At 40.0% G+C, this 12,630-nt stretch overlaps 1 protein-coding gene across 1 annotated transcript in view; it reads left to right on the top strand.

Moving 5' to 3' along the window:
* The first annotated feature begins 1,038 nt into the window (after positions 1–1,038).
* ACAN (aggrecan) overlaps positions 1,039–12,630 on the top strand; it is a 42,207-nt gene continuing 30,615 nt past the window's right edge. The window contains exons 1-6 of the mRNA XM_074236212.1: positions 1,039–1,108; positions 2,330–2,713; positions 4,156–4,330; positions 5,766–5,893; positions 7,101–7,394; positions 10,484–10,909. Of these exons, the coding sequence (XP_074092313.1) occupies positions 1,039–1,108; positions 2,330–2,713; positions 4,156–4,330; positions 5,766–5,893; positions 7,101–7,394; positions 10,484–10,909 (1,477 nt within the window). The remainder of the gene's footprint in view (positions 1,109–2,329; positions 2,714–4,155; positions 4,331–5,765; positions 5,894–7,100; positions 7,395–10,483; positions 10,910–12,630) is intronic.

Genomic DNA, 12,630 nt, shown 5'->3' with positions numbered 1-12,630 from the left:
GAGACACTGGGGGGCTCTGTTGAACCATGGAAAGAACACTGACTTTGTAATAGGTGGATCTGCATAGTGGCCCCTGACTACCTGAGTGACCTTGGCCCAGTTACTTTATCTCGCTGAGCCTCAGTTTCTTCAAATATAAAATAAAGAGTTGGCCTTTCCTACATTAGATCTATGATCTTATACTTGACTGATCTTCATTTAACAGGAATCCTAGTTTTTTTTCCCAAGATTTCCTTCTTTCTCCTTTCCTCAGCTTCTGTAAAGCTGTGGTTACTGTTGTTCAGTTGTTTCAGTCATGTCTGACAGTTGTGACCTCATTTGGGGTTTTTCTTAATAAATATACTGGGGTCATTTGCTATTTCTTTCTCCTACTCATTTTACAGATGAAGAAACTGAGGCAAACAGGATTACATGACTTGTCCAGAGTCATATAGTTAGTGAGTATCTGAAGCCATTTTAGAACTCAGATCTTCTTGACTCCAGGGTTCAGTGTTCTATCCATATGTGGCTCAGTTCTCTAACTTCCAACTCAAAATTATTTGATTCCAAATGAACTTAAACACTGACATGGTTAATATTTGAAACAAAGGGATAGAATGGAATTATGTGCTTTATGATTTAAAAACATATGCAGGATGTTTAATTAGGAGAAATTGTAGTAGGGAGGCATTAAATCTGCTTTGATATATTTCAAGGGTTGCTAAATGGAAGAGAAACTAGTTTTATTCTGCCCAGAGGACATAACTAGGAGCAGAAAGTGGAAGTGAAAAGTGGCCGATTTAGTTTAAATTAAAAATTCAGAGCTATCCCAATGTGTGATGGCTTGCATAGGGAAGTTGGAGGGTCTTTTCACTGAAGGTTCTTCAAGCAATGTTGAAACTTAGGTGTGACATAGAGGAGATTCTAGTTCAATAAGGGTTGGATCGGATGACCTGTAAAGTCACTTACAAACTCTAGAACTCTGTGAATTCTTCTGTAAATTGAAGATTGTCTTCAGCTACTGTTTTACTTACATATTTTATTTATTCCAGGTAAATTATGACCACTTTACTCTTATTGTTGGTGAGTTTGCGAGTCATCACTGCAACCATCTCTGTGGAAATTTCAGGTAAAGCCTCCAACATTCCTGAACTCACTAAGTAATGATCTAGTCCTCCCCTAGGGGACCCCCAGAGACTTGAGTTGGGGACAGAAATGACTTTAACTTCTCAAGGATTGCTGCAGAGAATCAATCCTGGCAGGACTTATCCAAATGGAAAGATTCCAAGTATGAGCCTATTATGTGTCTGTCATTGGAGGATGAGCCAGCTTAGCCACTTTCAGAAAGGATTATCAACACAAGGCAGATCAGCAGGTGATGATGTTCTCTGGCCACACTCCTGGCCAAAACACTAAAGTATGGAGGAGCTGCGGTCTGCATCATCATAGACCCATAAAGACAATCTAATCCAAGAATCATTTCTTAAGTGCTTAGTCTATACTTCTTTTGGCTATCACTCTCCTACCTGAATTTTATCCCTTCTAGAACATAACCTCTTTGAATGCAGAGAGCCCTCTCACTTTTGTATTTATATTCTAGCACCTAGTACAATGTCTGCCACATAGGAGACACGTGGAAAATGTCGACTGATTGATTGTTCTCTCGATTAGCAATTACCATTTATGCTTCTGTCTGAAAAAGTTAGGAATATAGTCCAAATATTCTTGTTTTCTCCCCAAAATTTCTTGAACTGCTTTATATTTTCAGTATGGTATATACAATCTCAAAATTTTTTTCTACTTCCATTATTAATTCAAATTTTTATTAATCTGAAAACTATCTTCTAGAAGCAGTAAGGGATATTTTTAGTGTCTCTGGATTTGATGAATAAGCCTGTGTTCATTTTATTGGCAAGATTAATGATTCTGTGATCTTTGATTTTATTTTCTCTCAGTCTATGTCTTTTCAAAGCAAAGAGTCTTTTCTTCTTTTCATTTTTCTTTTCTGACTCTTTTTCAATTCCATAATGCCCTTCTGAGGGCTCACTGATCAGAGCCTTTCCTGTACCTCATTTCTCATGAATCCTAATCACAGGGAAGTTGAAAAGGATCCATTTCAGTTCAGTTGTAGAGTTGATGCTAAGGGTATAAATGGGAAAATACATTGGACAAGAACACTCCCCCCACCCACCCAGTTTTTGTGCTAGACTCAAAAAACATTAGTCCTGTTGAGGAATCTGAAGGGGGCTAGTCCTTCTACTTTCAAATAACACAGTCCTTAAATCCTCTGAAGTGTCAGTTTGTTCTTAAAGCGCTAATGGCCTCTCTCCTACACTATCCCCCTTTCTAGATCATGATAACTCACTGAGTGTGAGCATCCCAGAACCTTCTCCCCTTCGTGTCCTCCTTGGGAACTCTCTCACCATCCCTTGCTATTTCATTGACCCCGTGCACCCTGTGACTACGGCCCCTTCCACACCCCCGCTCTCCCCCCGGATCAAGTGGAGCCGCCTTTCAGAGGAGAAGGAGGTGGTCCTTTTGGTGGCCACTGAGGGGCGTGTGCGCGTCAACAATGCTTACCAGGACAAGATCTCACTGCCCAACTACCCAGCCATCCCTAGTGATGCTACCCTGGAGATCAACAACCTCCGCTCCAATGACTCTGGTGTCTATCGCTGTGAGGTGATGCATGGGATCGAGGACAGCCAGGCTACCCTGGAGGTCATCGTGAAAGGTGAGGGTCCCCCTACTTCCTCCCCATGAGAACTTTATCCCAACTTAAGTATTAGATTGGAAACTAAAATTGGAGTCAGGGAAGACCTGAATTCAAATCTCACCTCAGAAATATATTAGCTATGTGATGCTGAACAAATCGCAATCTCCTTGTGCCACAGTTTGCTCATATGTTAGAAACATATGAGAGGGAGGACTTCAAGGTCCCATAAATCTGTGATTCTATGATCCTAGGATGGTTCCTAGATTCTCCACATTTCCTTCCCTGAGTATTCATGACCTATCCTTCTTTGCCCAAGGGAAGTGATTTTATCCTCTGAAGTAATGGTCATAATGCCTCACATTTTATACTTTTAAAAAATGCATTTACATGCATTTTCTTGTTTATTCCTCAGAAAATACTGTGAGAGATTGCTGTTTTACAGATGGAGAGACTAAGATAGAGTGGCTTAGATAAGGTCACACAACAAGTTAATAGCACATTAGCAAGTTAGTAGCAGAGATGTGATTAGAATACTATCTCCTAATTCTTTGTCAGGTCAACTAAGTGGTACTATGGATTGAGTGCAGGACCCAGGAAGACTCATCTTTCTTAGTTCAAATTTGGCCTCAAACACTTTCTGGCTGTGTGACCCTGACCAAGTCATTTCAGTCTCTTTTTCTCAGTTTCCCCATCTGTAAAATGACCTGGAGAAAGAAGTGGCAAACCACTCCAATATCTGTGCCAAAATAATTCCAAAAGGGGATCACAAAGGGAAATGGGGACACAACTAAACAGTAACAATAGCAATTCTTTATCTAGAACTTTTTCTGCGATATCTTGCCACTTCATCTCCAGAGCAATCCCAGAAGTCAAAGGAAGTGACTAAAGTTGTATTAGTTGTTTATTTTTTTTATGACTCAAGATAATATAGGGTCTTTCTTTGGCAACCACAATGCTTCTGGAATTAAGATAGACCAATTTGTATTGCTACCAAATTTTGCCCAACAGAAAAATAAGGAAATAGGAAGTTATGAGGAAGATGATCAACTCTATATCTTATCTTTCTCAAAAGATGGTACCAAATGGATTTTCACAGAGTGGAGAACCTAGGATCCCAGAACTTGAATTTTAAAAATACACATTTTTCAAACCTGTATTTTTAATACATTTCGTTTCCTTTGTAGTTCTATGTTCTTTATTTTGTGCATTTAAAAACATTTTGAGATGGGGTCCATTGACCCCAAGGATCCATAACACAAAAAAAGTGTAAAGAATCCCTGTCTTAGAGGACAGTCTTAAGATCTAAGGATATCTGATACATCTACTGGGGCCACTCTACTTTTTCCAAGGGACATTGAGATTCCTTTTCCCCAGTGCAGAGGGGCAGCATGCAGATATGATGTTAGCAAGGCATCGGAGATTCTGACTGACATCTTTATGTGTATGCATGTGTTTTCTAGGCATCGTGTTCCATTATAGAGCAATCTCTACCCGCTACACTCTGGATTTTGAGAAGGCACAGCAGGCTTGCATACAGAATAGTGCTGTCATTGCCACTCCTGAGCAGCTGCAGGCTGCCTATGACGATGGGTACCACCAGTGTGATGCTGGCTGGTTGGCTGACCAAACTGTCAGGTAGGCTTTTCATGACAGGAGCAAAATGAGATCATAAAAAGGGGGAAGTAGAGGAAAGATTTAGGGATGAGAAAACTAGGATAGAAGAGAAAGTTAGGAGAATACTAATGAGAGCATTGTAGATACTAATAAATATATTGTAATGGAGAGAAGGCACTTGGAATTCAACAAACCTGGACTTACATTCTGCCTTTGGCATACTCTAGATGTGGACCAGGAGCAAGGCATTTAACCTTTCAGTAATTCAACTAATCCTCTAAGACAGAGGCAGGGAACCCTTGGGTTGTATTGGTCTGGCATTGCCAAGGCAACTGCAAGCAGGGACTCGAAATTCAATAAATCTAGTGCTTTTTAGGGGTGAACTAATTAAATGTTTGACCAAATATAGCCAGTGAATGATGTTGTAAATATCCAAATGGCCCTTGGCAGAAAAAGAGATTCCCCATCCCTGCTCTAAGAGAATCAGTTAGAGTTGACTTATAGTTGCAGACAAGTTATTGGTCTACACTGGCTGAGAGCATTTCCATGCCAAGAATACTGTACACAGATGGAAGATTCAAACTTATTACCCCTCTCCCCCAAAAAATGTCCCTATTATTTTATATTAGAAATGCTGGATTTAAGTACTGGTCTTTGTGAGCTTTTAGTCAATTCAAATAAATTTTATCACACCCTAAAATTAATGTGGCTGCAACAGTAGTGATAAATAGTCATATAAAACAGAAAGTCAACATTCTTACCCTGGAAGATCTCACAATCTAGTTGGAAAAAAAGAAAAAAGAAAAGATAGAAGACCTAATATTTCTATAGCATTTAAAGATTTACAGAGCATTTTACATATTATCTCATTTTATCTTCACAACAAATGAGTTAGATGCTATTATCCCTATTTTTCAGATGAAGAAACTAAGGCTGTCAGAGGTCCTGTGATTTTTACCAGGGCCAAAAGTCTAATCTAAGCAAAATTCAAACTTGGATCTTCCTAGCCCCAAGTTCTAGCACTCTAGCCATTGTGTCACCTAACTGCCTCTTGTATACTTTTTTTTTTAATAAAGGTGCTAAAAAAAGTTGTATAATAAATAGATTATACTAAAGGTATCAAACATGCAGCCCTCAATCCTCATGCAACACACATCTCTACTAATTGTGGGCTGAATTAGATTAAGAGTATAACTGGGAAATATTTACCAAAATAAACAAAAATACATAGGTAACGTTACATTTTAATACTAAGTCATATGTAGCCCACAAGGATCCTTAAATATCTATAGGCTAGTGTCCCCCCATTTTTGTCTGTTTGACCCACTGAATTTTACATATTTATATATATATATATATATATATGTATATATACATACATTGATATACACACATATAAGTCACAGGCAGCCTGTAGTTGGATCCCTTCTAAATCCTCACATTCTGTTTCTATCAGATACCCTATCCACAGTCCACGTGAGGGCTGCTATGGAGATAAGGATGAATTTCCTGGAGTAAGGACTTATGGAATACGAGACACCAATGAGACCTATGATGTGTACTGCTTTGCAGAGGAGATGGAAGGTAAAAGTGCCTGAGGACTAGAAGCTCCATTTGTTCAAAAAGATCAAATAGACATTTCCCAGAAGTCTATGGGGTGACCTACTTTGTTCTGTTTTTTTCTAGTAAGGGAATGAAATGAGCAGAGTAGCTTACTCTTTCTCAATACTTTGCTTAATGTTTTATCACCTGTTCTGTTTTGTAACCCTATCTCCCCCAGTCCCGGTAAATGGAATTCTCACCTCCATCCCAATAGAAATAGCTCCCTATTTTAATACTTATGCTTATGTTTACTCCATCAGTCTCATCCATTAGTTAAGCAGTATTGATTATTTTAAGGTCTATTACCTTGGCATGAACTGGAATGGGGAAAAGTTAGGTTTGGGAATAACTGTATGATTCACAGGCTAGACCAGGAAAATGTGATAAGCTGTCATTATAACTGAAGTAGATATGCCAACTGCATTCTCTCTTCCCTTTTACTAGCTAGTTCTTCATCTTTTAGGGGGTATTCCCTAAAATTCCAACCCAACTACTCAATAATCTCAAATACCTTCTTTTGCCTTAAAGAAAAGAACTGATAAACTTGTTTATAGTGAGGTGGTAGTAATTGCATGAACAGAATCTTATTTGGAAGAGATCTCAGAAGTTATCCAGTCCAGCCCTTATTTACTGTATTTGATTCCCAAGAGAATTTCTATTTTTAAAAGGAGCCCAGGAATTCATTTCCAGGCATGGGAATTCATGGACTAGAAACAGGCTAATAGAGGAGATATATTTAGGCAGCAGAACCTTCCTGCTACCTCTCATATCACACCTTCTCTGCCCACAGATAAAGTCAGCTTTGCTTTTGACCACCACTTTGCCATTTCAGCAGCTCTTTCTTTAACTTTTTCTGCTTTCTTGATGTTGCAACCCCCATCCCAAAAGGAGTGGGAATCATGAGTCTTGAATCTGTGGGAATTGGTTCTTTGGGGGATGGGTTGTTGGGCAAGGTTTGAGACTTTCAAAGACCTGCTAAAATGAGGATGTCGGAATTTAAGGAATGAATATATATATGAGAGATTGAGATTCTTAGCACCTCGGAAAACTGTGACTTTAGGAATATGAAGAATTAGGGAAGAGAACTGGAAAATTGAAAATTTGAGCACCTGGAGAACCAGGTATTTTGGCAAGGTCGTGTTAGAGGAAGAAAGAAAAATACTCATAGTGTTTGACATGTGCTTTCTAGGGGAAGTCTTTTATTCTACATCCCCGGAGAAATTCACCTTCCAGGAGGCAGCAAATGAGTGTCGGCGCCTGGGAGCCCAACTGGCAACCACAGGGCAGCTGTACCTAGCCTGGCAAAGTGGAATGGACATGTGCAGTGCTGGCTGGCTGGCTGATCGCAGTGTCCGATACCCCATCTCCAAGGCACGTCCTAATTGTGGGGGCAACCTCCTAGGGGTAAGGACTGTCTACCTGCATGCCAATCAGACGGGCTACCCGGATCCCTTATCCCGCTATGATGCCATCTGCTATACAGGTAGGTTTCTTACAATTTCAGGTGTGGTGGGGAATGGGGCAAGTAATTCTTGGAGACAATTAAGAAAATTGGTGTAACTTAACACCCAAATCAAATAACTGCTTACACCTCCAATTTAGCCACACACATAAACACACACACACACACACACACACACACACACACACACATAGTAGAAAATCAGTATATATGAGTGTTAATTTCTATAATGCTACTAATTTGTGATAGTAATTTGAAAAAAAATCACCTATCCTCTTTGAACCTCAGTTTCCCTATATGTAAAATGTTGGTGTTGACCTAAAAGGTCTCTAAGGTCCTTTATGACTCTACCATTGGATGATTCTATGGTTCTCCCCTTATATACCTCCTTCTTAGGGGAAAAGGAATCAGAAGTAAGATCAAGTGGTGGCAAGCATCCATATAGACAAACCGACAGGGAGGTTAGGTCACAATGGACAAAGTGCCCAGTATGGAGTTCAAATTTGGCCTCAGATACTTATTACTTGTGTGATCCTGAGCAAGTAACTTAATCCTGTTTGCCTCAGTTTCCTCACCTATAAAATAAGCTGGAAAAGAAAATTGCAAAACCATCCCAGTATCTTTGCCAAGAAAACCCCAAATGGGGTCACAGAGTCTCACGTGACTGAACAACAACTTGGCAAAACTAGGCTGGATCTGACTACAGCCTTTAAATTCAACATTCACTTCATCAGTTCTGGTACATGCTGTGCTTGGGCTCTGGGGCAGTGCTAGCTACAACCCCAAGACCAATACAGATACCACCTACAGCACAGTGACAATACAAAGGGCAGAGAAACTCAGGATCAAGCAAGGCTGGGTGCTTCATCACATCCCCAAGCCTTGGCTATTCTCTCCCCTACAGTCACTGACCAAATACAAGGCTGATTGGTCTAAGAAGTCTAAAGACCTCTTTGCCCTCATCTGCCTCTCTTAAATTCCCCAGGAAAAGAACCTGCTTGATTCACCTGTGTTCCACAATCCTAACCCTATATCTGGCACCTCAGAACAATCTTCTGTTGGCACTGTGCTGTTTTCCACCTCTGCCCACCTTGGGGCCCTATCCTTCTTACTATAGAGATGACAGACAATTTTCTCCCTAGGTTCCAAATCAACTCCTTTGGTTGTGACTCTGCCATCCCAACCCTGAAGGACAGTGCAGACCACCTAGGAAAGAGTGCTTTCAGGTTAACTAAATCAAACAGAAAGGTGTTCACAAGTTCAGAATTAGATCATATTAATGATTGAGTCCTCCAATGCTAGAGGAATACCCTAAATAAAGAAAAACCGAAGATTTTTTTCTTTGGAGACTTAGGAATGGAACATTCTAACCTTAGTCATAAGGACTAAACCTGATTTCTAGGATATTAGCATAAACTCAAACTCCACTAAATTCAAGAGATCCAGCTGTGTTCACCACTGTAAAACCAACCTTATCACTTGTGAATAGTTCCCCATACCTATCTTCTTGACCCCAACTAGTGAGGGATACATTCTTCAGGTACCAGAAAGCTCCTGAAAGACTTCTCTTACACAACCATATAAAAGGGAATCTTTCATTTATATAGCTCCTTACATATACTAGGTCATTTGAACCTCACGACAACACTATGAAGTAGGTCCTAAAAAGTTTTTTATTTCCATTTTATAGATAAGTAAATTGAGGTTCAGAGCGGATTTTTTTTTCAGAATCATATAGCTAGAAAGTGTCAAAGGTGGGATTTGAGCATGGTTCCTCCCAAAGTCAAATCTAGCATTCTATCATGCTCTGTATCCTAGGGAAAATTTTAGTCTATATCTACTAAGCCTGACTATGCCCCTGTGTCCTTTGACCTTGGTGTACACCATTGTTTCCCCTCATTGCAGTGGCAACCAAGAGCAAAAAGAGAGTCCTGTTAATTGCATTATTTCAAAGGGTATTTGAGCATTTGCTTCCCACAGACTAGCCCCCAAATTTTAGGGGGGTATGTGCCAATTAGGGGCAATAAAAGTTCATTGTTGAATTTTTTAACTTATACCTTGTTTCAAGATCACCAGACAGGAAGATAAAAGATCCGAGTTCTAATTGCAGTTCTACCACTAAAGAGTTTTGTGACAGTGGGCAAGTTATTTGTTATTATGAGGAAACAGGCAAAGAGGAATTAAATGATTCCCCAAAAATGCTGCTCCCAGTTAGTGGCAGAGCATTGACTAGCACTGAGATCTCCTTAGAAAAGAGGTTCTGAACCTTTCTTGTGTCATGGATCCCTTTGACAGTCTGAAGAAGTTTATGGATGGACTCATCAGAATCATGTTTTTAAATGCATTAGAAGATTAATGGGAATACAAAGACGATCAAAAGTTGCTAAAAAACTAAAAATAATAAAGAATAAAGCTATTCTTATCCATTCCATGGATGCCCTGGGGGGGGGCAGAAACCCCAGAATAAGAACCCCTACCTCATGCCCTTTGAACTGCATCATAATGCCTCTTAATCTCCTCAAGTCTTTGTCACTATTTGTAGAAATGAGATGACTAGATTAAATGTTGTTTAATGTCCCTTCCAGCTATAATATTTTCATTTTAGTCCAATCCATTGAGGAATTATGAATCCCTACATACATTTTTGTATTGATTTCTTGTCATTAAAAGCCTTTCTATGAACAAATGGAAGCAAAAGAGATGTCAATGAAGCTAAAAATCATAATGACCATATAAATAAGAGGTAGTAATAGTAGATATGATCTTCTAAAGTTCTGACATTCTGAGAATTTTCCAGCAGTCTTTGAGTAGAATATCCATGCATGGTCAAGCATGTACCACTTGTACATAAGTGTTATATGGTTTCTTCATTCTCTATGCTGGCACATAAATAGGGGTTCTGCTCAGGCAACAAGAGCAACCTCTAGAGATAGATGCCACCCACAATGTGGATCAGTGAAAGCAACTGTGTAACTCCAGATACTGGGCCCACTCAGCCTGTCCCCCTGTCCATCCTGGACATGGGACTTCTGAAATGCAAAGGAGATGAGGGTAAACTTTGAACTGACCCACTTCCTTTATTTCCCCTTGCCCTTTGCTTTCTACCCCAGGGGAGGACTTTGCCGAAATCATGCCGGAGAGTTTTACCGATGATTTGAGCAGTGAGGGAGAGATCACTATTCAGACGGTCACTCAGCCTTATGTGGAACTGCAGCTGCCTCAAAATGTCACAAAGCAGGAATCCCGAGGCAGCATTGTCACCTCAGAGAATGTCATCACTCCTACGTGGTCTGAGCCCGAGGAGTCCTTCACTTGGACACTGGGTGGCACGGGTTACCCAATGTTGGAAAATGAGACAGATGAGATCACTCCCTCTTCCCATGATGCTCTTTTCCCCATTGAAGTCACAGTGGGGGCTTCCACTGCCATTCCTGAGCTGGAACCTGCCACGGCCTTCACAGGAGAGGAATTGATTGTGCTAGGAACAGCTGTTCCAGATGTTGCTGCTGTCCCAGAGCGACCATCCTCACCAACAGGTAAGTTGCCAGGCAATTCACAGTACTATGCACATCATAAAATTTATTGGAAAGGACATGGAATTTGCAGGCAGGAGACCTGAGATCTCTTATGTCCTTGTCACTCCAGGGCATAGAACTGCAGTCACTCCAGATATAAAAGAAAGCAGTTGGACAAGAATGATCTTCAAGGTCCCTTTCAGTCAAAATTCTTTGATTCTGGTGCAACTAGGTAGCACAGTGAATAGAGCACTGGCGGGGCAGCTAGGTGGCGTAATGGATAGAGCACCAGCCTTGGAGTCAGGAGGACTTGAGTTCAAATGTGACCTCAGACACTTAATAATTACCTAGCTGTGTGACCTTGGGCTAGTCACTGAACCCCATTGCCTTGCAAAAAAATCCCAAGAAAACAACACAAGCAAACAAACAAATAGAGCACTCCCTGGAGTCAGAAGGACCTAAGTTCAACTCTGACCTCAGGCACTTATTATTTGCTAGTTGTGTGACCTTGAGCAGGTCGCTTGCCTCAAAAAAAGGCAAAAAAATTCTTTGAATCTGTGATTCTAAGGGTTAAAAAATGCCAATAGAAGTAGAATTTCCTTCTCTTTATTTTTTAATTATTAATTAATTTTTCCAACTACATGAAAAAATAATTTTCAACAGTCATTTTTGTAAGGTTTTGTGTTTCACATTTTTCACTCTCCCTCCCTTCTCTCCCACCTCCCCCAATAGAGAATAGTATAATATAGGTTATACATGTATAACTATGTTAAATATATTTCCATATTAATCATGTTGTAAAAGAAGAATCAGAACAAAAAGAAAAAAACTATGAGAGGGGAAAGAAAACATAAAACAAAACAAACTTTAAAAAATTGAGTGGCAACTTCAGTTGTCTGGATTTTGCTTTGTACCCCCAGGTCACACCTTAAGTGAACCCCATTCTCCACTCTTTCTCCTCCAACACTAGATTATTGCTAATTATATCTCTGTTCATCCCCAAACTTTTCTCTATTCAACAAAATTTCATATTTGGAGATATCAGCTTTGAAATCTCACCTTAACAAATGTTAACAGGCTGACTGATTGAAAACCAGTTGCCCTACCCTAGTTAAGGATCTGAAGGTGATCTCAAAAAAAGGCAGGATTTGGCATCATTTCACAATTTTACACAGCCCCAGCTCTTCCAGATCATATAGACTAATTTGATTGTAAACCCTTTGAGGGAATTTAGAGAGTCTTCAGATAGTTCTATGACTATCTGACTATCAGAAATACCTCTCATAATACTAGGGAGCCATCACAAGGACTGGAACCAATAGATGGATTATCACAACATTTATTTATAATCAAGTTGCAGTGGAATCTGTTCTCTGTAAAGAGAATTAGAACCAGTCCTTTCAGCACAAAATCTCAGAAGGACAATACTGTTGTGGAAGCATCAGCAAAGCATCAGAGGATAATAATAGTGAACCTTATGAATCCAGCAGTAAAGAACTGACCCGCTGAAATGTTCAAAAACTCAAGAGGATATGTGATCTTATTTATGTAGGAATTCTCTCCAGTGCTTTAGAGTACAATCCCTCCAGGTCTGTCTATTTTCAAGGATTCTTTACTGTGTCTCCCCATAAGACCCACTCAATGATCTGGAGGCCTTTTTCACTTCTACTGATGCATCAAGGGTTATCTCCAATCACTCTGATCACTGGACTGAGATGGCTCTGGAAGAGAAAGTGAGTCTG

Source organism: Macrotis lagotis, chromosome 4 (genome assembly GCF_037893015.1).
Source record: "Macrotis lagotis isolate mMagLag1 chromosome 4, bilby.v1.9.chrom.fasta, whole genome shotgun sequence".
Classification (NCBI taxonomy): Eukaryota; Metazoa; Chordata; class Mammalia; order Peramelemorphia; family Peramelidae; genus Macrotis; species Macrotis lagotis.
This window is presented reverse-complemented; position numbering and strand designations above follow the sequence as displayed.